Source organism: Blennius ocellaris (assembly GCF_963422515.1).
Source record: "Blennius ocellaris genome assembly, chromosome: 12".
Classification (NCBI taxonomy): Eukaryota; Metazoa; Chordata; class Actinopteri; order Blenniiformes; family Blenniidae; genus Blennius; species Blennius ocellaris.
Genome location: NC_137661.1, coordinates 28,423,513 through 28,448,858, shown reverse-complemented (window position 1 = coordinate 28,448,858; position 25,346 = coordinate 28,423,513). Strand labels below are relative to the sequence as shown.

Genomic DNA, 25,346 nt, shown 5'->3' with positions numbered 1-25,346 from the left:
GGTTGGGGGTGAGGAGGTGGGGGTTGGGGGTGAGGAGGTGGGGGTTGGGGGGTGAGGAGGTGGGGGTTGGGGGTGAGGAGGTGGGGGTTGGGGGTGAGGAGGTTGGGTGGGGGTGAGGAGGTGGGGGTTGGGGGTGAGGAGGTTGGGTGGGGGTGAGGTGAGGAGGTGAGGGTTGGGGGGTGAGGAGGTGGGGGTTGGGGTGGGGGGTGGGGTGGGGGTTGAGGTGAGGAGGTGGGGGTTGGGGGGTGAGGAGGTGAGGGTTGGGGGTGAGGAGGTGGGGGTTGGGGGTGAGGAGGTGGGGGTTGGGGGTGAGGAGGTGGGGGTTGGGGGGTGAGGAGGTGAGGGTTGGGGGTGAGGAGGTGAGGGTTGGGGGGTGAGGAGGTGAGGGTTGGGGGTGAGGAGGTGGGGGTTGGGGGGTGAGGAGGTGGGGGTTGGGGGTGAGGAGGTGAGGGTTGGGGGTGAGGCATCAGGTGGAGGTGAAGGTTGGGTGGGGGTGGTTGGGGGGGTGGGGCATCAGGTGTAGGTGGAGGTTGGGTGGGGGTGGTTGGGGGGTGGGGCATCAGGTGTAGGTGGAGGTTGGGTGGGGGTGGTTGGGGGGTGGGGCATCAGGTGTAGGTGGAGGTCAGATGTGGTCCTGGATGGGGAACACCAGCCGTGTCCCCCGGCTCAGCAGCTCCTGCTCGCGGGAGTCCAGCTCGCGCTCCAGCGCCTCCTCTGACGTGCTGCCGCTCCTCTTTCCGTTGGCGCTCCAGCCCGACCCCCCCCCCCCCGGCGCCGCCAGCGGTGGCGGCGTTTGCCGACGCCCCATTGGCCGTGATCGCTGTGTCACCGAACATGAAGGTCAGGTCAGCGTCGCCGTGGAGGAGGTCAGAGTCGGGGTCCCTCAGCTGCTCCTGGTTCTGGAAATAAACCAGAGTGGAACAGTGAGGAGGGTGTGTGTGTGTGTGTGTGTGTGTGTGTGTGTGTGTGTGTGTGTGTGTGTGTGAGACAGGATTACAGTGAGAGTGAAATAAAGAACAACAGGAAACCACTGGCTGCTGCTCGGTGACACACAAAGCAGCTGAACAGAGAAAAAGCCTGAAGTCCCCAGGACTCGGTTCAGAAGCGGGACCCGGTTCAGAAGCGGGACCCGGTTCAGAAGCGGGACCCGGTTCAGACCCTCGATCTGAAAGCAGAATTAGCATGGAGGCGCTGAACCGCGAGCTTCCCACAGCTGTAATTGAGCGGCTGGCGATCGATGGCGGCCGTGTCCCCGGGGAGAACACGAGCTAGCGTCGGGTCGAAGGCAGGATGACTGCAGCGGAGGGATCAGAGGAATGACATAATGACACGACGGCGTCGCTGCAGCGGCGCTTTGCACAGAGAAAGTGGTTGTTTTGTATTAGAATAGAAACCCGACGGTCGTTTTCACTCTTTAACAAACTGCTTCGCCTCTCTAGAAAATTAAACTGTACATCTGTGACCCACTTTGTGAAGATTACAGTATTTCCTGAAAGGGTGGGGGGGGGGGGGGGGGGGGGGCACCGACGGCTGGCCGGGGGCCGACGCTGCATTGACGGCTTTGTATCATTATCATTTCTATTCACAGACTGTCAGTGAACTGCATTAAAATATTCATCATGTTTTTAAAAAAAAAACACTGTTGAATGAAGGGAGCAGCTGCTGACCGCGGAGCCGCTTCTCAGCAGACTTTAGAGCATCTTCCCGTGACGTACTGCCACGTCAGGAGAACGTACTGAGCCACTAAACATCAAACGCCACATTTTCTGCCGCCATGCAGAAGCTGACACTCGTTTATAGAATTTACTTTCTACATTTAACATCCAAGACCAAAGAGGAAACGGGAACGGAGCTTCATTCAATCCTGACGAGGAGCCGGAGGGCCCCCTCGGGAGCCGGAGGGCCTCCAGGAGCCGGAGGGCCTCCCCGGGAGCCGGAGGGCCTCCCCGGGAGCCGGAGGGCCTCCAGGAGCCGGAGGGCCTCCAGGAGCCCAGCAAAACGAGCCGGCGAAGGAAATCAGCTGTGGAAGAAACACTGAGAGACTTGAGCTCAAATAAAGGACGTTGCTGTGCAGACGAGCAGCTCAGATGTTGTGACTGTCCAGAGGTCAGGAGGTCCAGAGGTCAAGAGGTCAGGAGGCGACGATCACGTGGAAAAGGAGGATTTTCACCAAGTGACTCTGCCTTCAGTGTTCAGGACATCAGAGCACAGCGTCTTTCAGAGCTCTGCTCCTCACTGAAAAGGCTCTTTTGTTCCCACTGAATGTAAAAAGGCTTCGTCCATTTTCTCTCTGGCCTGAAGGCCTGAGCTCTTTGTGGCTCTGGCAGCAGGAGAGGCTTGTTCTGGAGAGAGCTTCAGTCTCTAGAGCCTCAGGCTCCAGAGAGAGCTTCAGTCTCCAGAGAGAGCTTCAGTCTCCAGAGAGAGCTTCAGGCTCTAGAGCCTCAGTCTCCAGAGAGAGCTTCAGTCTCCAGAGAGAGCTTCAGTCTCCAGAGAGAGCTTCAGTCTCCAGAGAGAGCTTCAGTCTCCAGAGAGAGCTTCAGTCTCCAGAGAGAGCTTCAGTCTCCAGAGAGAGCTTCAGTCTCCAGAGAGAGCTTCAGTCTCCAGAGAGAGCTTCAGTCTCCAGAGAGAGCCTCAGTCTCCAGAGAGAGCCTCAGTCTCCAGAGAGAGCCTCAGTCTCCAGAGAGAGCCTCAGTCTCCAGAGAGAGCCTCAGTCTCCAGAGAGAGCCTCAGTCTCCAGAGAGAGCCTCAGTCTCCAGAGAGAGCTTCAGTCTCCAGAGAGAGCCTCAGTCTCCAGAGAGAGCCTCAGTCTCCAGAGAGAGCCTCAGTCTCCAGAGAGAGCTTCAGTCTCCAGAGAGAGCCTCAGTCTCCAGAGAGAGCTTCAGTCTCCAGAGAGAGCCTCAGTCTCCAGAGAGAGCCTCAGTCTCCAGAGAGAGCTTCAGTCTCCAGAGAGAGCTTCAGTCTCCAGAGAGAGCCTCAGTCTCCAGAGAGAGCTTCAGTCTCCAGAGAGAGCTTCAGTCTCCAGAGAGAGCTTCAGGCTCCGACTGGAAGAGAGGAAACTTCAACATGAGCTTGGATTTTTCATTTTAGCAGGAGGAAAACATCTTTTTGGAGTTTTCTTGTTCATGATGTATGAAAGTAGTTTGGAATTCGGGCTGCTGATGTTCTAGGTCCGTCTGAAACGTTCCCTTCTGGCAACGCGAGCAGGGAAACATCACATCTGCAGCAGAGACGGTTGATCTCAGTGGTGCGGCGGCGCCGAGGCGTCTCTTCAAGCACCGAGATGAAAACAGCGTTGGAAGGAACACGATGAACCCCAGAGTCCTGATCTTAACATCGTGGAGTCTGTTTGGATCCAGCAGATCCTTCACATCAACAGAACATCTGTGATCAGCGCCGAAACCTCTTAGACCCACTTTCCTTCAACGTCACTGAAGAAACTTGGCAGATTCAGCCAGTTTCTTCTGGTACCGACTCCTCATCTCCAGGCCTCTCGTCTCGGTTCAGTGATTCTAATGAACCATTCACACTTGTGTTTGTAATATTTTGTCTTGTACAGTATTTTAAGTCTCATGAAATCAACTTCAGCTCGTTTGAGGTCAACAATGACGTAACGTCGGTGATAAATGAGCATCAAACAGTGAGTGAGGTCGATTTTCCTCACAAAGCTTCAAATACTCAAAAGATCGGATTGTTTTCTCGCCCAGGATTTAATGTTTATGTGGTCCAGGCAGACAGTGACCAGGACATAATATCACAAACTCTATTATCAAAAGTTACACAATAAAAACACCAGAATAAAAAAAGAGAAAATCCAACAGAAGCCCTCAGTTCGTCTCTTCCGCTGAATTGTCCTGCTCATCAGGATCATTCCCATGACGGCTGTCAGGAAATACTCCTAATGGACGACAACACTATCCTGCACTCTTCTTTCTTTGTCCCTTCTAGAAAAACGCATCTACATCAGTTCAGAGTGAATTAAAAAAAAAACCCACTTTGATTCAACAGAAGCTCCGCGAACTGAAGTGACAAACAGCAGATCCTCTTGTTTAAAGAAGAATTGAATAATAAGTTCCTGAGCCGAGAGCTGAACTCGTGTCTCCGACAGGAAATAGATGAAGGACACCACCAAGACGCATCCCTCACTGCAGGTCACTGCATCATGTGACCTCAAATTAATCTGATTGAATGGATTTATCAACTTCAGGACGAGTCATGAAGCATCAGTGCTCAAAGACGAATTTCATATTGAAGTTCTGGAATCAGGGACTTGAAGGCCTTGCAGGGATTAAACAAGAGGCATGAAGTGTGCAGGTTGGTAATCAATCATATATATATATCATATATATATGTTCAGGAAGCAGTCATAGAGCCCGTCTCTCTGCTCATGTGATAATAAACTCTGACAGATGGATCAGAGACGGTCTGAAGGCGTTTCCACGACATCAAGCCTTATTCAACATGGATCATGTTCATCTCTTGACAACAGTCGCTGGAACTGAGCAGATATTCCTCTGGTTTTATTCAGGAGAAGAGGAGTTTAATGTTTTTCCAAAATGAAGAACCAAAATCTGAAGATTCTACTCGTCAGGTTCTGATTAATGGAGACGAAGTTCTCAAAGCGATTGACCTTCAGATTTCAGTGCCAACGACTGCAAACCAGCAAACTTTGGGGGGGGGGGTTCAGGAGCACGCTGTGGGGGGGGGCTCAGGAGCACGCTGTGGGGGGGGGGGTTCAGGATCATGCTGTGGGGGGGGTTCAGGAGCACGCTGTAGGGGGGGTTCAGGAGCACTCGAGGAGGGGGGGTTCAGGAGCATGCTGGGGGGGGGGGTTCAGGATCATGCTGTGGGGAGGGTTCAGGAGCACGCTGTGGGGAGGGTTCAGGAGCACGCTGTGGGGGGTGGTTCAGGATCATGCTGTGGGGGGGGGTTCAGGAGCACGCTGTAGGGGGGGGTTCAGGAGCACTCGAGGGGGGGGTTCAGGAGCATGCTGGGGGGGGGGTTCAGGAGCATGCTGGGGGGGTTCAGGGAGCATCCTGGGGGGGGGGGTTCAGGAGTATTCTGGGGGGGGGTCAGGGAGCAGCTGGGTTCAGTACAGTGTGTGTGCTCACCTGGTAGGCCTGAGGGCTGGTCAGGCAGCTGGCCAGCGGGCCGCAGTAGCCCGGCAGGGTGGAGGTGAGCGGCGGGCCGCTGTGGGTCAGGATGGGCTTCAGGTAACTGGACCGCCGTCAAGGACAAACCCAAAGTGTCTCAAAGTGTCTTCGGTCACGGTGGGGGACACTACATGTCCACAAGTCCAGCTCCACACCTTCTGACTTCACTACAGTTGTTATGGGGACGACCAACACACACCAGACAAAACCGTTCTGAACAGGGTTCTCAGAACGGGGGGGCCAAAAGGCCTCGTGCCTCGTTTACGTCTACAGTTTTATGTTCGTACTTTGAAAGAAAGACAATGTTGGGGGACGAGTGTGAATCGGCTGCAGTCCCACACATCATTTCATTGTATCTGTGTTCTCAACATTTCAAAATAAAACTTTGAAAAAAAACAAACAAACCAAAAGTTAAATTCCGCTACACAAACATTTGAGGTTTAGTTTTGTGTGTTTGGAGCTGGACCGTCGTGTTGACGCTTGTTCAGGTGGACACAATATGCAGGACGACATGAGACAGTCATGATGAGAGACATGATGAGACAGTCGTGACACAGTCATGATGAGACAGTCATGATGAGACAGACATGATGAGAGACATGAGACAGTCATGATGAGACAGACATGATGAGACAGTCGTGACACAGTCATGATGAGACAGTCATAATGAGACAGACATGATGAGAGACATGATGAGACAGTCATGATGAGACAGACATGATGAGACAGTCGTGACACAGTCATGATGAGACAGTCATGATGAGAGACATGATGAGACAGTCATGATGAGACAGACATGATGAGACAGACATGATGAGAGACATGATGAGACAGTCATGATGAGACAGTCGTGACACAGTCATGATGAGACAGTCATAATGAGACAGACATGATGAGAGACATGAGACAGTCATGATGAGACAGACATGATGAGACAGTCGTGACACAGTCATGATGAGACAGTCATAATGAGACAGACATGATGAGAGACATGATGAGACAGTCATGATGAGACAGACATGATGAGACAGTCGTGACACAGTCATGATGAGACAGTCATGATGAGAGACATGATGAGACAGTCATGATGAGACAGACATGATGAGACAGACATGATGAGAGACATGATGAGACAGTCATGATGAGACAGTCGTGACACAGTCATGATGAGACAGTCATAATGAGACAGACATGATGAGAGACATGATGAGACAGTCATGATGAGACAGACATGATGAGACAGTCGTGACACAGTCATGATGAGACAGTCATGATGAGACAGTCATGATGAGACAGTCATGATGAGACAGACATGATGAGACAGTCATGATGAGACAGTCATGAGACACCCAGAAGGATACTTGTGGTCGAAGGAGTACCAGAGCCTGAAGAGCCCGGCGCTCTCCTGCCTCGTCTGGCTCCGCCCCCCAGCCTGGGCGCCATCCTGCACAGGAAGTCAAACTCAGACCTGCTTCAGACCACCGGCTCGTCCTTCACGTCCTTCACAAGCTCCTGGGATTCTGTCCTCAACTTCCTTTGTTCCAGAACCAGAATTCTTGGGTTCAACTTATTGTAACGACGGAACATTAAAGACTCTGAAGTGATTCAGCTCCTGGCGGCCAACTGGGATTTTAGTTCAGCTGCTTTTGTTGTCTTGACGACGTGTCGAACCCCACAGAGCTCTACTGTGTGTGTGTGTGTGTGTGTGTGTGTGTGTGTGTGTGTAACAACATAAATTAAATCCATTTAACCATTTCCAGGTTCAGAACTGAAGTTCTTGCTGAAAAGGCCCAACTCTTTTAACTCCTTCAACTCCTTCAACTCCTTCAACTCTTTTAACTCTTTTAACTCCTTCAACTCCTTCAACTCTTTTAACTCAAACCCTCAACACAACCTAAGTTGCTTCCCAGGAACCCAAATGTGATTCGCACAGTTAATTTATTCTCGGTGTCCAATCTTGCACTGAGGACCGTCTCGTCGTCTCTGAAACGAGACTTCTGTCCAGAGAGGAACTCCTCATCACCTCAAAATGTGCTTTAAAGCTGAAAGTGGCCAACAAAACGTGTAAAATCGCTCCGAACGGAAGAACAAGGTCACCTGGTCTTTATCTCATAATAGGAACCCGATTCCTGCCACTTCAAAGTGAATCGGATAAATTGATGATAATGAGTGAAACGAGTCGGACTCATGGACAAGTTGTGCTTCAGACTCCTTCAGGAGCCTCTGGGATTATTTGGACGTTTGGACACTTGCTGACTGAGGCCGAGTCTCCACTGAGTAGTGGGAGCGGGAGAGTTTCACTTTCTGCAGCTCCTACATGAAAACACAAGGAGGCGGGTGGAAGACCCCCCCCCCCCCGCCCCCTGTAGAGACCTCCCCCCTGTAGAGACCTCCCCCACCTGTAAGACCTGGAAGCTGTCCACACAGGGCTGCAGGTCCTGGTCCGGGTCCACGTCCACCCTGCAGACACAGGAGGAAAGAAGAGAGGAAACATTACAGGCCTGGAAACAGCAGCAACCTGAATCACCCTGTCCACACCCCCCGGTGACCCCCCCCCCCCCCCCCCCCCGTGACCTCTGCTCCTCTTTGTCGATCGGCACGATTTTCCTCCTGCAGATGGAAAAACACATCGGAAACAACAGAGATGACTGAACTTTGTTAGGAAGCAGAACGAGAGGAGGAGGAGGAGGAGGAAGAGGAGGAAGAGGAGAAAAAGAGGAGGAAGAAGAAGAAAAAGAGGAAGAAAAAGAGGAAGAAGTGGAGGAGGAAGAAGAGGAGGAAGAAGAGGAGGAAGAAAAAGAGGAAGAAGAGGAAGAAGAAGAGGAGGAGGAAGAAGAAGAGGAAGAGGAGGAGGAAGAGGAAGAAAAAGAGGAAGAAAAAGAGGAAGAAAAAGAGGAAGAAAAAGAGGAAGAGGAAGAAGAACAAGAACAAGAAGAAGAAGGAGAAGAAGAAGAAGAAGAAGGAGAAGAACAAGAAGAAGAAGGAGAAGAAGAAGAAGAGTCGGTCGGGTGGAAGAGTGGAGGAAACAGCTTGTGAAAGGATGAATTTTAAAGCTCAGAGCAGGACGATGAAGTGAAACTGTGAACTTCGTATTTATAAAGTGATTGACTCTGAAAATCAAAAGCTCCACCCATGTACTCCACCCAAACATCAGCAGGGCACTTCTTGTTTTAGATTTGGAACATTTCTTCCAAACACTTTCACATCCAGCTTGTGAAGGAAGAAACTGCTTCCTGTGTTGCAGAGTGAATGTTTCCTCTGAGCTTCTCCTACGGAACGTTTCAACAACGACTCAGTAAGACCATCCTGAACAGACGCTGGCCTCACGGCTTCCGTCACCTTCGGTTCCACTCGTGGGCTGAAACCCTGAGAAGCAGTGACTGAGGTTCCACTGGCAGAGTTCCAGACGGAGGTCCAGGTCTGTCCAGATGCTCACATCTGTCCCGGGGTCTCTTACCAAGCACAGGGATTAAAACTGAACCGGCACATTTTAAAGAGGCTCTTTAATTCTGTCCAACCCCCGTTTCCTGGTCCTGCTGGACTGACGGGTTCAGGTTCTCTTCAGGTTCTATACGTTTCTCTTTAGTTTCTATACGTTTCTATATGTTTCTCTTTAGTTTCTATACGTTTCTCTTCAGGTTCTATATGTTTCTATACGTTTCTCTTCAGGTTCTATATGTTTCTATACGTTTCTCTTCAGGTTCTATACGTTTCTATATGTTTCTCTTCAGGTTCTATATGTTTCTCTATAGTTTCTATACATTTCTCTTCAGTTTCTATACGTTTCTCTTTAGTTTCTATACGTTTCTCTTCAGGTTCTATATGTTTCTATATGTTTCTCTTCAGGTTCTATATGTTTCTCTATAGTTTATATACATTTCTCTTTAGTTTCTATACATTTCTCTTCAGTTTCTATACGTTTCTCTTTAGTTTCTATATGTTTCTCTTCAGGTTCTATATGTTTCTCTATAGTTTATATACATTTCTCTTTAGTTTCTATGTTTCTATACGTTTCTATATGTTTCTCTTCAGGTTCTATACATTTCTCTTCAGTTTCTATACGTTTCTCTTTAGTTTCTATACGTTTCTATACATTTCTCTTCAGTTTCTATACGTTTCTCTTTAACCCCACAAGAGAGAGAGAGAGAGACACGGAGAGAGGGAGAGGGAGAGGGAGAGAGAGAGAGAGAGGGAGAGAGAGAGAGAGAGGGAGAGAGAGAGAGAGAGAGAGAGAGAGAGAGAGAGAGAGAGCGAGAGAGAGAGAGAGAGTGACCCAGAGAGAGAAAGAGACAGAGAGAGAGAGATAAGTGAGGACTGGTCTCCAGATTAAGACCACTGGGGCCCCCCAGGAAGGAGGAGTCCAGCCTCAGACCCCCAGGGCCCCCCAGGGCCCCAGGAAGAGTCCAGCCCTGCTCACTTTCTCCCCGATAAGAAACAAACTCCACCTCCTCCTCCGTCCTGCTCGCCTCAATCCCTCCACCCCTCCACCCCTCCACCCCGAGCCTCCGTTAATCCTAATCCTGCAACACCTCCTCTAATCCAGCAAATATTCCTGGCAAGCAATTTCTCTCGTCGACACGCAATTTATCTCTCGTCGACACGCAATTTATCTCTCGCCGCCACGCAATTGATCTCGCCGCCACGCAATTGATCTCGCCGCCACGCAATTGATCTCGCCGCCACGCAATTTATCTCTCGTCGACACGCAATTTATCTCTCGTCGACACGCAACTTATCTCTCGTCGACACGCAACTTATCTCTCGTCGACACGCAACTTATCTCTCGTCGACACGCAACTTATCTCGTCGACACGCAACTTATCTCGTCGACACGCAACTTATCTCGTCGACACGCAACTTATCTCTCGTCGACACGCAACTTATCTCTCGTCGACACGCAACTTATCTCTCGTCGACACGCAACTTATCTCTCGTCGACACGCAACTTATCTCTCGTCGACACGCAACTTATCTCTCGTCGACACGCAACTTATCTCTCGTCGACACGCAACTTATCTCGTCGACACGCAACTTATCTCGTCGACACGCAACTTATCTCGTCGACACGCAACTTATCTCGTCGACACGCAATTTATCTCTCGTCGCCACGCAATTTATCTCTCGTCGACACGCAACTTATCTCTCGTCGACACGCAACTTATCTCTCGTCGACACGCAACTTATCTCTCGTCGACACGCAACTTATCTCTCGTCGCCACGCAATTTATCTCTCGTCGACACGCAATTTATCTCTCGTCGACACGCAATTTATCTCTCGTCGCCACGCAATTTATCTCTCGTCGCCACGCAACTTATCTCGTCGACACGCAACTTATCTCGTCGACACGCAACTTATCTCGTCGACACGCAACTTATCTCGTCGACACGCAACTTATCTCTCGTCGACACGCAACTTATCTCTCGTCGACACGCAACTTATCTCTCGTCGACACGCAACTTATCTCTCGTCGACACGCAACTTATCTCTCGTCGACACGCAACTTATCTCTCGTCGACACGCAACTTATCTCTCGTCGACACGCAACTTATCTCGTCGACACGCAACTTATCTCGTCGACACGCAATTTATCTCGTCGACACGCAATTTATCTCTCGTCGCCACGCAATTTATCTCTCGTCGACACGCAACTTATCTCTCGTCGACACGCAACTTATCTCTCGTCGACACGCAACTTATCTCTCGTCGCCACGCAATTTATCTCTCGTCGCCACGCAATTTATCTCTCGTCGACACGCAATTTATCTCTCGTCGCCACGCAATTTATCTCTCGTCGCCACGCAACTTATCTCGTCGACACGCAACTTATCTCGTCGACACGCAACTTATCTCGTCGACACGCAACTTATCTCGTCGACACGCAACTTATCTCGTCGACACGCAACTTATCTCGTCGACACGCAACTTATCTCGTCGACACGCAACTTATCTCGTCGACACGCAATTTATCTCTCGTCGCCACGCAATTTATCTCTCGTCGACACGCAACTTATCTCTCGTCGACACGCAACTTATCTCTCGTCGACACGCAACTTATCTCTCGTCGCCACGCAATTTATCTCTCGTCGACACGCAATTTATCTCTCGTCGACACGCAATTTATCTCTCGTCGCCACGCAATTTATCTCTCGTCGCCACGCAACTTATCTCGTCGACACGCAACTTATCTCGTCGACACGCAACTTATCTCGTCGACACGCAACTTATCTCGTCGACACGCAACTTATCTCGTCGACACGCAACTTATCTCGTCGACACGCAACTTATCTCGTCGACACGCAACTTATCTCGTCGACACGCAACTTATCTCGTCGACACGCAACTTATCTCGTCGACACGCAACTTATCTCGTCGACACGCAACTTATCTCGTCGACACGCAACTTATCTCGTCGACACGCAACTTATCTCGTCGACACGCAACTTATCTCGTCGACACGCAACTTATCTCGTCGACACGCAACTTATCTCGTCGACACGCAACTTATCTCGTCGACACGCAACTTATCTCGTCGACACGCAACTTATCTCGTCGACACGCAACTTATCTCGTCGACACGCAACTTATCTCGTCGACACGCAACTTATCTCGTCGACACGCAACTTATCTCGTCGACACGCAACTTATCTCGTCGACACGCAACTTATCTCGTCGACACGCAACTTATCTCGTCGACACGCAACTTATCTCGTCGACACGCAACTTATCTCGTCGACACGCAACTTATCTCGTCGACACGCAATTTATCTCGTCGACACGCAATTTATCTCTCGTCGACACGCAATTTATCTCTCGTCGACACGCAATTTATCTCGTCGACACGCAATTTATCTCGTCGACACGCAACTTATCTCGTCGACACGCAACTTATCTCGTCGACACGCAACTTATCTCGTCGACACGCAACTTATCTCGTCGACACGCAACTTATCTCGTCGACACGCAACTTATCTCGTCGACACGCAACTTATCTCGTCGACACGCAACTTATCTCGTCGACACGCAACTTATCTCGTCGACACGCAACTTATCTCTCGTCGACACGCAACTTATCTCTCGTCGACACGCAACTTATCTCTCGTCGACACGCAAATTATCTCGTCGACACGCAAATTATCTCGTCGACACGCAACTTATCTCGTCGACACGCAACTTATCTCGTCGACACGCAACTTATCTCGTCGACACGCAACTTATCTCGTCGACACGCAACTTATCTCGTCGACACGCAACTTATCTCGTCGACACGCAACTTATCTCGTCGACACGCAACTTCTCGTCGACACGCAACTTCTCGTCGACACGCAACTTATCTCGTCGACACGCAATTTATCTCGCCGACACGCAACTTATCTCGCCGACACGCAACTTATCTCGTCGACACGCAACTTATCTCGTCGACACGCAACTTATCTCGTCGACACGCAACTTATCTCGTCGACACGCAACTTATCTCGTCGACACGCAACTTATCTCGTCGACACGCAACTTATCTCGTCGACACGCAACTTATCTCGTCGACACGCAACTTATCTCGTCGACACGCAACTTATCTCGTCGACACGCAACTTATCTCGTCGACACGCAACTTATCTCGCCGACACGCAATTTATCTCGCCGACACGCAACTTATCTCGTCGACACGCAACTTATCTCGTCGACACGCAACTTATCTCGTCGACACGCAACTTATCTCGTCGACACGCAACTTATCTCGTCGACACGCAACTTATCTCCCCGACACGCAACTTATCTCGTCGACACGTAACTTATCTCGTCGACACGCAACTTATCTCGTCGACACGCAACTTATCTCGCCGACACGCAACTTATCTCGCCGACACGCAACTTCTCGTCGACACGCAACTTATCTCGTCGACACGCAACTTATCTCGTCGACACGCAACTTATCTCGTCGACACGCAACTTATCTCGTCGACACGCAACTTATCTCGCCGACACGCAACTTATCTCGTCGACACGCAATTTATCTCGTCGCCACGCAATTTATCTCGTCGCCACGCAATTTATCTCGTCGCCACGCCGCCTCCAGAGCAAGAAGTTCTTTTCATTCACCTCCTTCCTTCTGGGTCACTTCCTCTAGTGTCTACACAAACCTGCTACACAAACCTGCTACACAAACCTGCTACACCATCATTTGTTCTTTGCAGGAGTGTGTGAGAAGCTGGTGGACGGTGGGGGGGGGTCTCCTCGTTTTGTGGTGAACCAACTGTGAAGCAGTGACACACACACACACACACACACACACACACACACACACACACACACACACACACACACACACACACACACACACACACACACACACACACACACACACACACACACACACACACACACACACACACACACACACACACACACACACACACACACACACACACACACACACACACAGTGAAAATATGTGCCACCCCCCTCCACCGGTTCCAGTCAGTTTGTTCACACAGATACGACACCTGAGGTTCTCCCCCTGCAGGAGGTGCTGCTCCTGCAGGAGGTGCTGCTGCAGGAGGTTCTCCCCCTGCAGGAGGTGCTGCTCCTGCAGGAGGTGCTGCTGCAGGGACTTCCTGCTCCTGAACCTGTTGCATCATAAAGACATTGAAGACAGAAAGAGTCACGTCTGTCCTGCAGCCGTCATGTCCAGCCTGACCAGAAGAGGGCGCTCTACTTTCCTCCTCACTCGTTTTCTACATTGCATCTACGTCCAAATCCAGCTCCTCCTTGATTCTCCTCCATGAGAACGTCTGATCCTAGGAGCTGCGTTCACAATCTGCTGTGTCTGTGTGAGCTGGACTGGCTCCGCCCATCTATGGGTAGAGGAGGAAGTACTTCCTCTCGTGGCGCCATGTGCCAGAGCAGAGCTGGCTGATTGTGGGAGGAGTCAAAGGGGGAGGAGCCTACCTTGGTTGTGATTGGCTGAACCCCCAATGACATCATATAGGGTCTGATTTCTGATTGGCTGCTTGGAGCAACACACTTTTTAAGCCCTGGAACCAGCAGGGAGAGAGAGAGGACACACTGTCTTCTTCTGGGACGTCGTCTTTCAAATCAGCTCCTCCTCTCAGACCAGTTCTACATTTTACCATCAACTCTTCATGTCGGGATCCAACAGATCTCAGTTCACAACATTATTCCCTGAGGAACCTTGCAGGTTATGGAGACGAGGTTTAACACAGAAATCCTTCATGCAGCCATCAGATCAAAGCTTTGATCAGGTCGTACTGATAGAACTAGTGGAAGGAAGGACCTGGAGAGCAGAGTGGCAGCAACACAGCTCCTCCGTCACCACCTCCTCCACCTCCTCCTCCTCCTCCTCCTCCACCTCCTCCTCCGTCACCTCCATCACCTCCTCCTCCATCACCTCCTCCTCCACCTCCTCTATCACCTCGTCCATCACCTCCTCCTCCATCACCACCTCCTCCTCCTCCTCCGTCATCTCCTCCATCACCTCCTCCACCTCTATCACCTCCTCAAGAAGCTGCTCCGTCTACCACCAATCCTCCTGTTGTAAATGACATCCTGCAAATTCCTTTTTTTTTTTTAACCTCCCCCATTTGGCGTTAGGGTGGTGGTGGTGGTGGTGGGGGCGGTGGTGGGGGTCAATAAGAGGCTGCATTTGAAAGGGTCACCCCCTTATAAAAGACTAAACGTATGCAAATACATGCACATACAGCCACAGAGGACGCCCCCCCCGGCCTCGGAGCAGCTCGGCTGATTTCCGACTGCCGTGCACCACATGTTCTGGTTGCCATGGCGACGGGTTCACCGGGTGGTTTTGGCAGTGCTCTAAACCTCCACCCGACACAATAGTTCCTGCTCCGCCTGAGGAGGCATTACTCATATTAAACAGCCTGCTCACACACACACACACACACACACACACACACACACACACACACACACACACACACACACACACACACACACACACACACACACACACACACACACACACACACACACACACACACACACACACACACACACACACACACACACACACACACACACACACACACACACACACAGTAATCCTCTTTATCGTGACCAACATTAAAGCCCCGGAGCTTCGCCGTCGGTCAACAGACGAAGTGAAACCAGGTTCTGCAGAAACACTCAGAAACGGTTTGAGGCGTCGGAGTTCAAAGAGTCCAGCTACTTCAAAGGTTCTCCTGAAGCCTCGGAGGTTTGTGGTTCTGACAGGGAAGGACTGGGAGACGGAGTGGAGCGCTCTGGCGCCATCTCCTGGTCCCCCCACCAGGCTGCAGGACCGGGCCAACACCGTCGCCTGCAGAAGACTCGCTTTCTGTCAAAGACTCGCTTTCTGTCAAAGACTCGCTTTCCGTCAGTCAAAGACTCGCTTTCCGTCAGTCAAAGACTCGCTTTCCGTCAAACACTCGCTTTCCGTCAAAGACTCGCTTTCCGTCAAAGACTCGCTTTCCGTCAAAGACTCGCTTTCCGTCAAAGACTCGCTTTCCGTCAAAGAGCCGCTGACCTTCATGGAAACGTGCCAATAGAGGCTGTATATTTTAAAAAAGAACAGTTTCCGTGCAGAACAGTGGAGACTGACCTGGAACACCTTTGGACATTTTTTCTGTACCACCCTTTTGTTTGTTTCTTTGAAAAGTAAACTGTTGAACCTTACGAGTGGGCCTGTGGATATATATATATATATATATTTTACTTGGTTACGATGTGGATGAAGGAGAGAAGAGACAGCGTCAAACTACACCTCTCCACACTCACACAGGAGAACCTCAGACGTATGAATCTCCCAACATGTAGGTGATGTAATGACCTCGATGCAGAGACATAAAGTGAATTCTTTTAAACAGACAACTAGAGTAAAGTCGCCTATAACCTGCTGGCAGGACGGTTCCGCCCTGTCAAAATGGCCGCCGCCGCCGCCTCGTCGGCAGGTTCCGTGGTGCGGCGGAAGGCGAGTGGTTCACCTGATGTGCAGCCAGGACAGCATCGGGGTGGTTCCCCCTCCGAACACCCAGACGGTGAAGAAGACGATGAGCAGCGTGGTGGTGAACATCATCTGGCGAGCGTAGGTCGCCGTGTCCCGGATCGCCAGGGCGAAGGCCATGGCGCCTCGCAGACCTGCACACGGGGGACCCGTCAGTCCGGCCGGGGGGGTCCGAACGAGACCGACCGGGTGCTTTCAATACCTGCAAACATCATCATGTGCTGGAAGTTCCTCCGGATCTTGTGTCTCCTTCCCAGGTTGAGCAGGAAGGACAGCGGGTAGATGTTGAGCGCTCGGCCGATGAAGATGGAGATCTGATGTTTGGGTCAAGGAACGTTTGACGGAGGGAACAGAGGAACGAGGCAGAACAAGGTTTTCTTTTTTCTAACCCAGAGGAAGCCGCCTCCCTCCAGCGCTGGTTGGTCCTTCATGGTGGCGCCAGAACAAACCACGACGTGGGAATTCATTCTAGACCAGGGGGTCAAACTGGTTTCAGTTGAGGGGCCACATCCACCTGATCTGACCTCTGGAGGCCCGACAAGTACAACAGAACATATTAAACTGCAGATCTGGACAAATGTCAAAGTCTTTCATCCCTTTGATCCTTTTGTAACTGCAAGGATTTGTCAGTCTATTCTGAAATATACATATTAAAGTTAATCAGATATAGTTGCAAAAAAAAAAAAAAAACCCTCAGTCACCGGTATCTAGATATCGTATTTTTATTCAGAATTAAAACAATTTGTCACCATCTGGAAATTTCTTTGAGTTTACGTGTTTAAAGTATCATTTCACATGAATTTGACTCATTGTTTTATTGTGAAAGGCGTTGCGTCATGTGACCTCCACAGATGCATTAATGTCGGAGGTCAAATTCTGACCAAGGGATGTTTTCAATGTCATTTTTGCCAATCGAGTGTTTTTAGATCAGCCTGTCAGTTTTCATTTTTATACTTTTAAAAAATGATAATAAATCACATGGCGGCCGGATTAGATCCTCTGGGGGGCCGTTCTGACCCCCGGGCCGCATGTTTGACACCCCTGTTCTAGATCTTATTCCTATTTTAGTCCCACACATCTTCAAACAGACTAAAAACAGCTAAAACAGTTCAAACTGCAAAAGGAAGAAAAGCCTAAAGAACCAGAGCGGCTGAAACAGTGACGGAATATCTTAAAGTCATGTGACTTCAGTCCACAGAGCAGAACCACCCTCACCTGGTCGTCACTGTTCCCATGTCGCTCTAGAACCTAATGAACAGAAGTGAAAGGATATAAAGGCTCCAAGGATGAAGATGGGGCTGAAGATGTGGTTCTGGAAGGTGAACAGCGCGAGGCCCATGTAGGAGAAGATGAAGTTCTCAGCCAGGAAGTGAAGAACCTCAAAGAGCTGCAATAGAACGGAACATTTATCGGGATCTCAGGGTAGAAATGGAGAAATACGGTAAATACAAGATTGACAGGTTGATCATTGAAGTGGACGGAGGACTGGGGGATCGTCAACACTTCCTCTGAATCACAGAACGACGACGAGGAAACAAATAAAAACACAAACAAAGAGGAACAATTGTCCTCAGTTCAGCTTTGATCTCAACCAGGATCATGAACGTGTAATAAAGCAATGAAAGGCGGCGTTTTCAACCTCATCTCGTCCTTTACGAGTCTCCGGGAGCTAAAATAGCAATAATCTGCAAATTAACTTTGACGACATGCCTGAAAGCACAAAACTGACAAGAATCCGACGTTCGTCACAACCTGAGTTTGTCCGACGTGAAGCGTCGACCTCGTTACGTCATCGACGCTGTAATAACGAGTCTGACCACTAGTAGCCGCCATAAATCCCTGGTACTGGGTACGACCGGGCCATCCTGTCTGAGTGAAAACAACCGTTGCTATGGCAACAACCCATCATCAGTACGGGAGACCCGACCCGTCCCGGCTCAGGGATGAAGTGGAGGACGAGTCTCAGCCCGGCTGTCCTTCGTTTAGAACCCTCAGCGGGACAAACAGAAGCGTCGTGTGTTATAATATTTAACACGATTCTTAAATTCTTACACAAGCGACATGAACGTGTTGCACAACCGACACGTCGTTCTGCGACACCGACCGATCAGAATGAGGAAGCGACCAAATGTGGCGACTCGGCAGAAAATGGTCAAGCTTCCTGCTGAACGGCGCTTTTCTTTTAACGCGAGTCACGACGTCTCAGAGACCAGAGGGTCTCGTCAGAGACCAGAGGGTCACGTCAGGACGTCTCAGAGACCAGAGGGTCTCGTCACGACGTCTCAGAGACCAGAGGGTCTCATCAGAGACCAGAGGGTCCCGTCAGAACGTCTCAGAGACCAGAGGGTCTCGTCACGACGTCTCAGAGACCAGAGGGCCTCATCAGAGACCAGAGGGTCCCGTCAGGACGTCTCAGAGACCAGAGGGTCCCATCAGGACGTCTCAGAGACCAGAGGGTCTCGTCACGACGTCTCAGAGACCAGAGGGTCTCGTCAGGACGTCTCAGAGACCAGAGGGTCACGTCACGACGTCTCAGAGACCAGAGGGTCTCGTCAGGACGTCCTCACGCAGCCCGAGTAGGGTCACATCTGGACCAGGTCCCACCTGGACCAGGGCACTTCAAAGCCTTTCTTTGTGTAGTGTCCAGATGTGCCACTGGTACCTGCTTGGTGCGCTGGGTGGATTCCTCCGACAGGTTGTTGAAGGTGTAGTGAGCCTGAGTGACGCCGCAGAACAGAACCGCCACCACGCCTGCAGGGAAACATGGAGGCTTCAGAGCAAAACACAAACTCACCTGGTCCAGACAAGGACTCACCTGGTCCAGGCAGGACCTCACCTGGTCCAGGCAAGGACTCACCTGGTCCAGTGAAACAAGCCACTAAAACCAACCTTCATTCCTCTCATTGCTTCACGATCGTGTCATAAAGGATCTGTTCATCTCCTCTGCAGCTCATTATAATAATAATTATAATTATTATAATAATCTGGGTTTAATTCCTGGTTTCATGACTAACAGACTCTGAGGTCCCTGGTGGTTTTCTCAGTTTTCAGCACAAACAACAACATGAGCTGCTGGAATCAGAACAGAATCTGTCAGATGAAGTGAAGTCGAGGCTGCAGAAGGTCAACATGTCCTCGTCTGGAGGCTCCAGCTGCAGACCAGATGCAGACCAGCTGCAGACCAGCTGCAGACCAGATGCAGACTGACGCTCCTCACAGGAAGTCACATCTTCACTCTCCGTTACAAAGTAAAAGTGAATATTGATTTTAGGGAAGTGAAAACATGAACCTTTTACCATTTATTCTCCAATAGTGGAGGAATTGATGGTTCAGAAAGTTTCTCTACTGATTTGAAAGATTTCAGCCTCAACAGGAGAAAAACTGAAAACATAACGGTACAGAAAATACTAAATACTAACATTTGTTTGGGGGGGGGGGGGGGGATCATAAAACACCCTAACAGTGTTCTTCACCCTCTGGTGTTTCCTCCAGATCGTCAGCTGAGCCACAGGAAATGATCACATTTCACATTTTGTTCTAAAAAAACCTTTGATCTCACAGCGACGGTGTGTTGCAGAGTAATCCTGTATAAATACTCTTCACCACTAGAGGGCAGCACAGAACTTTGCCGGTGAAATGTAAAGTGACAGACGTCAGTGTGGTTCATCTCCACCTCCTGCTACCATCTTGTATCAAAGTACTGTGTCAGTGACAGTGATGGAGAAGTTTTTGAAAACCAGGATCTCAGCTCTTCATCCATCAGGTCCAGGTTTCACACTGAGGGAGGCACTATTAAAAAAAGTCCTTGCTTTCTGGATTTACTGGATTCCTGTTGATAAAACTTTGATGAGAATGACTTTCATGTCTTTGATGACAATGACTTTCATGTCTTTGATGAGAAAGACTTTATATTGTTAATAGAGGCTACAGAGTTTAACATTTTAACATTTTCAGGTGGAGGTGTGACTTAAGGATTTTACAAAGTAAACAGTGTGTCTCGGCTCAAGAAGGTAGAAAAACAGTGTTGTAGCAGAAATAAAAGAAATAAAAGAGGACTGGCCTGTGAAGCCGCAGGCCTCGGCCAGCAGGAAGGTGCTCCAGGACATGAGGAAGAACAGGCCCGTCTCCAGCAGAGGGAAGCAGTGCAGCTTGGTGAACTTGGTGACGTTGGACACAGTTAAAGAGCCACAGAACTGATTTCAACGCCTGTGAAGAGCAGAGCTGGTCATTTCTCTTTGTTCAGGGCAGAAACGTCCACCAGGGGTCACTGTTTCCTCTGAACTCCTCCAGAACCTTCACTGTGTGGCTCAGAGGGTTTTCTGCTCAGGACGTTTACTTTTACATACAATTTTAAAACTTTCAGTAGGTCAATAACGCAAATGTACTGCCTTTGGTGGCGCTAGAGGCTGTTTTCATCTCAACTTTCACTGTTTTTAGCTTCTAAATTGGCATTTAAATGGTTCATTTAAAAATGATAACATTTTTGGTAGTTTTGATCAGGAATGAGGTTGATTAACAGATTTATGCCAAAAAAATTTTAAAAAAAAATGTATGTTATCTTTTTGCAGCAGTAAAGTTAGTGGATGAAAACAGCCACTAAGGGGAGGTTTGTTTTTTTTAATTGATGCTGCACAAAACCTAAATATGCTTCAATTCCCTAACTAAGTCAATAAGTCAATTACATAACTAATCTTTGACAAATCCAAGACTGATAACATGTAATACCTTTATGGTCTCTGGTCATTTATTATATTGAAAATAGGTAATTGTGTCTTTCACCTCCCAGAATCAGTGAACTCATATTCTAAATTGGCATCTAAAGAGTTAAAAAAAAAATGTAGTTTTTAATATTTGGTAGTTTTGATCAGGACTGAGGTTGATGATCAGATTTATGCAAAAAAAAAAGGTTGAAAAAAGAATCTTCTGACATATTTCGACAGCAGTCAAAGTTAGTGGATGAACCAGGGAAGTAGTTTTTGTTTGAAACTCTCAGAAAGCGTGAAGAGCTGCAGTGAGAAGGATATGAGAGCAGTGACGACTCCAGTGGCGGCGCCCATCACGAAGGAGCCGCTGAAGATACCCAGGAAAACCCCCACGGACTTGAAGAAGGCCGAGGCGTCGAACATGTGGGTGTTGGCGCCGGCCGGCTGGTACGCCACGATGGACCTGCAACACACACGCTCAGAGACGTTGGACACGTTCGGCACTTTCTCTCACATTAAAACTCTCGGAGACGGTGAAACGCGTGACGCAGCAGGTGACGGTGCAGCAGGTGACGGTGCAGCAGGGAGGCTCAGGGTTCAACGCTCTGCTGTCGTCTCGCACCTCCGTGTGGAATTTAAACTCGAGCTCAAAATCCAGCAGCTTGAAACGTTTGTGTGTCTGAGAAATCCTCATATTCAGACTCATTCAGAGGCTTTTCTCAGAGTCAAGGTTCCGCGCGTTAGGAATACTGAAGAACATGCAGGAGTCCTGCATCATGTTGAAAGAAGATTATTAAAATCAAACTGCTTTTCTTTTTTTTCTTTTAAGGCAGAGAATGTTTTCCTTCTACATGTTGGGATTTATGGTTATTAGCATTAAAATTACTGCAAGTAATAGATTACTGTAAGTAATAAATCACTGGAAGTAATTTATGAAAAATTGTAATTATTAATGGAAGTAAACTGTCATTTGCTCGTTAACAACTCCTGACGTGATTGAGTAACTAAAAGTTTATTATCAAAAATAATGTATTATTGAAAGATTATTCATTTGAATAAATTGGTTATTTATTATTTAATAATTAAATGGGGCACCACCAGTTAAACTGGAAATGGCCAAAATCAAAATATCCGTCTCGTGAACGACTGACGACACCAAATTAACGTTCAGTTCTTTATCAAGAAATGTTCACATGTTCACGTCTCATCCTGTTTGTTCATCTCTGGACAAGAAAGTGATTTATTTGCGGGTAAACGAGGAAAATGTACCTTGTTTTACTCGTTAAACAAACAACAACAAGACAAATGTGGATTCTGACTGAGGAGGACGTTTGGACAGCCGAGTGTGTGAGAAACCATGAAGTTATTGTGATGACATCATCGGCGTAGAGTGTGACTCACGAGGACAGCACGATGGCCACGGCGTCGTTCATCACGCTCTCGCCGAACAGCAGAGCGTACAGGTCGCCGTCGGCGTGGAGCTCGTTGAAGATGGCCAACACCGTCACTGCGCAGACGCAACAACAAACACCCATCAGACGCTGTTCTTCCTCTTCTTATCGTCCACGTGGCCCCGGAGGGGTCCTCGTACCCGGGTCTGTGGCGGAGATGATGGCGCCGAAGAAGAGGCAGTCGGTGTAGTAGAACTTGTCGGTCAGTTGTCCCACCGCCTGCATCAGCTTCACCACGCCGTACATCAGGTTCCTGCACAGCGCCGCCACAAGGGTCGTCCGTTACAAACAGCAGAGTGACGACAGTGAAGGAGGAGCAGAGGGTCGGGGGGGTCGGTCTCACCCAATCACAAAGCAGGAGGTGGCGGTGCCCAGGAAGGCGTAGGTGATGATGGAGCCCAGGTTCCTGAAGAAGTGCCTCTGGAAGTGAACAGGAAACGGAGGTGAGGAGCAGGAATACAAACACTTTCAAAATAAAACAAAAAAAAGACAGTCCACATTTTGCACGCTGGCATAGGGAAGGTCTTGTAAACACTGAGGGCCGAGACCCCGAGGCTCCGGGGGCCAGTCGGGGTCAGTGGGGGCCAGTCGGGGGCCAGTCTGGGTCAGCAAAAAAAATTAAATAAAAAAAAAAAAAAAAACTGACGGTAGAGAAATACAAAGAGAATGTGTGTCTTCAGAAGACGGTGACAAAATAAGCCGTCACATCGATCCAGTCTGAAGCCTGAGAGGTCAGGAGGTCAGGAGGTCGTCCTGCTCCAGCAGAACATGGGCCTTCATGCTGCAGGACATGATTTATCACTTTGAACAAGTGTGACATCACATGAAGACCAGTCATGAGCCGTTTAAACACATTTCTCTCTCCAGGATCAGTCATTAAACATCAAAGACATGAAAGCAGCAGAAGCTCCACCAAAGTAGAACAAGTTAACCATCGAAAGCAGAAACCGTCACCGTCAGACGGTTTTTCTGTTCTTCCTGTCGCCGCGACACCAGAGGAAACGAAAGACATCTGCTCATGACTTCCTCTTTGACAAAGTGCCACTTGTGTCCCGACGGCCCCGAGGCCCACTGGCCAATGGCTGCTGGTCTCACTGAGCCCACTGGCCAATGAGGCGGCGGTCAGAGGCAGTGGGAGGCAGTCGGAGGTGGATGGAGGCCGATGGAGGCAGTCGGAGGCAGATGGAGGCCGATGGAGGCAGAGCATGTGTTCACCTGACCTCACTTCCTGTTCAGCTCCAGACCGACTCACCTTCTTCAGACTGTAGCCGGCGTGGAAAATGATTGGAGGCAGCAAAATGTTGAAGAACACCTCGGGGTCAAAGGTCACCTGGAGGAGACAAGGAGCAGAGTTACAGAGGGGGATTTCTCTCCAGGATCGACCGTCACACTAATCAACTCCAATAGATGAGAATAAAAGCAGCAAACATCTAAAGTTACATTTCTATTGACTTCAGGCTGCAGACTGACGTTTCCTGAAGTCGACAGCATGGAATCTTCACGTCACCTGGTAGTTTTCTGGTCACGACGTGAACCAGAGGACATAAAACTCAGGAAACAGTCGAAATAGAAACAAACTGCTTCTTTGATTTGCTTTCATGGTTTTCAGTGAATTCAGCAGTTTGTTTGAACTGCGTTTGTTTTCTACACCGTCATGAATTAAATAGTTATTTTAACCTTTTCCAGCAACGTGAACAGTTGTTGGGTGATTCAATTTGATATTTGACTTCTCGTCAAGTCGACTGGTTTCAGCTCTTCTGCAGCTTCACGGTAGTTTTGTCGTTGCGTCTCTCCACATACCAAACCTGCAGGTGAAGCTGCCTCGACTGTCAAAATAAGAGTCTTTCCTCGTTGAAAGAAACTGGAAACTAAATATTCCTGAGACTTGAGAAAAGTCACATTTATCCCGTTGACCTGGAAGACGACGGCCATTTTAACACGACGGTGATGCTTTTCTTCACTTCTTTGAAACGTGAAGAGCGATTGGACGATACTGAACATTACTGTGACGACGTGTTGATATTTTATGTTGTAATATACTTTTAAGCTTCCTCACATTGAGCTGATTGAATTTTAATGCTTTGATGTCACTCACAATTTGACACTTTGAACTAAATTGTATGTCTTAAAGTCCCAGTGAAATGAAGGTTCCACCTCCAGAACCCTCTGGTGTCTCTTCTAGAACGTTTTCCTGCTAACTGGCTGAAGGTCAAATGTTAAAACACGACAATCTGAGAGAAAATAGCCGATAAACGGCGCTATTTCCTCTGCTGGGCGGAGCTTCTGACAATAACAGTGACATCACGAGTTGTGCACACGCCCAAGTTGTGTTTACATTATGGAGGATCAGAGTTTTGACCACGAAGAGGCTGAATTGAACCAGATTTCATCATCGTGGTCATTTCAAACCCAGTGATTGATGAAGAAGACACAGAAGGTGGTTCTGCCGTCGGTGACCCCGTCTGGAACATGTTTGAGGAAGCAGAAGACGCTTCCAGCCACGAGCCGCGCAAGCTAGCGGCTCCCGCCACCCGTGCTCCTTTCCTCCTCTCTGGTCTCTTCCAGACTCAATCTTTCATCAAGGCTCATAAAACGCCGACTAGAACTTCAAAACACTGTAAAAACTTGGATATTTCAGAGGAAACAAGCCGATATAAACACAACAGATCGAGATCTGCACAACTCGTGACGTCACACATAGGCTCCGCCCACGAAGAAGGATTCCCCCGATTTCCTCGGCTGGAGATTCAAACTTCAAATAACTTTGTTATGCGACAACAGCGGAGGGGCAGAGTCGGAGAACCTTACAAGTAGAACCCCAACTATCGTTTTTTACAAAGTAGGGTTTTACATTTCACTGGACTTTAAGGGTGCTAGTAGATAGTATAATAATTATTATTATTATTACTACTATGTGGTTCAGGCCCAGCTGAGTTTGCACCTGAGTTGCAGCAGATTTCACAAGTTGTCTGCAGCTTTCTCATATTTTGCTTCTTTTAAAGTTCTCAGCTTAAAGACGACGACGAT

General features: G+C 49.1%; 1 protein-coding gene across 1 annotated transcript in view; it reads right to left on the bottom strand.

Moving 5' to 3' along the window:
• Nucleotides 1-622: 622 nt before the first annotated feature.
• The window catches only part of slc9a7 (solute carrier family 9 member 7), a gene marked incomplete at its 3' end in the record, with an annotated part of 28,528 nt that continues 3,804 nt past the window's right edge, over nucleotides 623-25,346 (bottom strand). Inside the window, 15 exon segments of the mRNA XM_080506929.1 lie at nucleotides 623-770; nucleotides 772-899; nucleotides 5,109-5,214; nucleotides 6,512-6,594; nucleotides 7,550-7,610; nucleotides 16,146-16,299; nucleotides 16,368-16,479; nucleotides 17,439-17,552; nucleotides 18,828-18,916; nucleotides 20,226-20,331; nucleotides 21,190-21,331; nucleotides 22,270-22,375; nucleotides 22,460-22,572; nucleotides 22,663-22,739; nucleotides 23,572-23,649. Coding sequence (XP_080363055.1) covers nucleotides 623-770; nucleotides 772-899; nucleotides 5,109-5,214; nucleotides 6,512-6,594; nucleotides 7,550-7,610; nucleotides 16,146-16,299; nucleotides 16,368-16,479; nucleotides 17,439-17,552; nucleotides 18,828-18,916; nucleotides 20,226-20,331; nucleotides 21,190-21,331; nucleotides 22,270-22,375; nucleotides 22,460-22,572; nucleotides 22,663-22,739; nucleotides 23,572-23,649 — 1,617 coding nt within the window.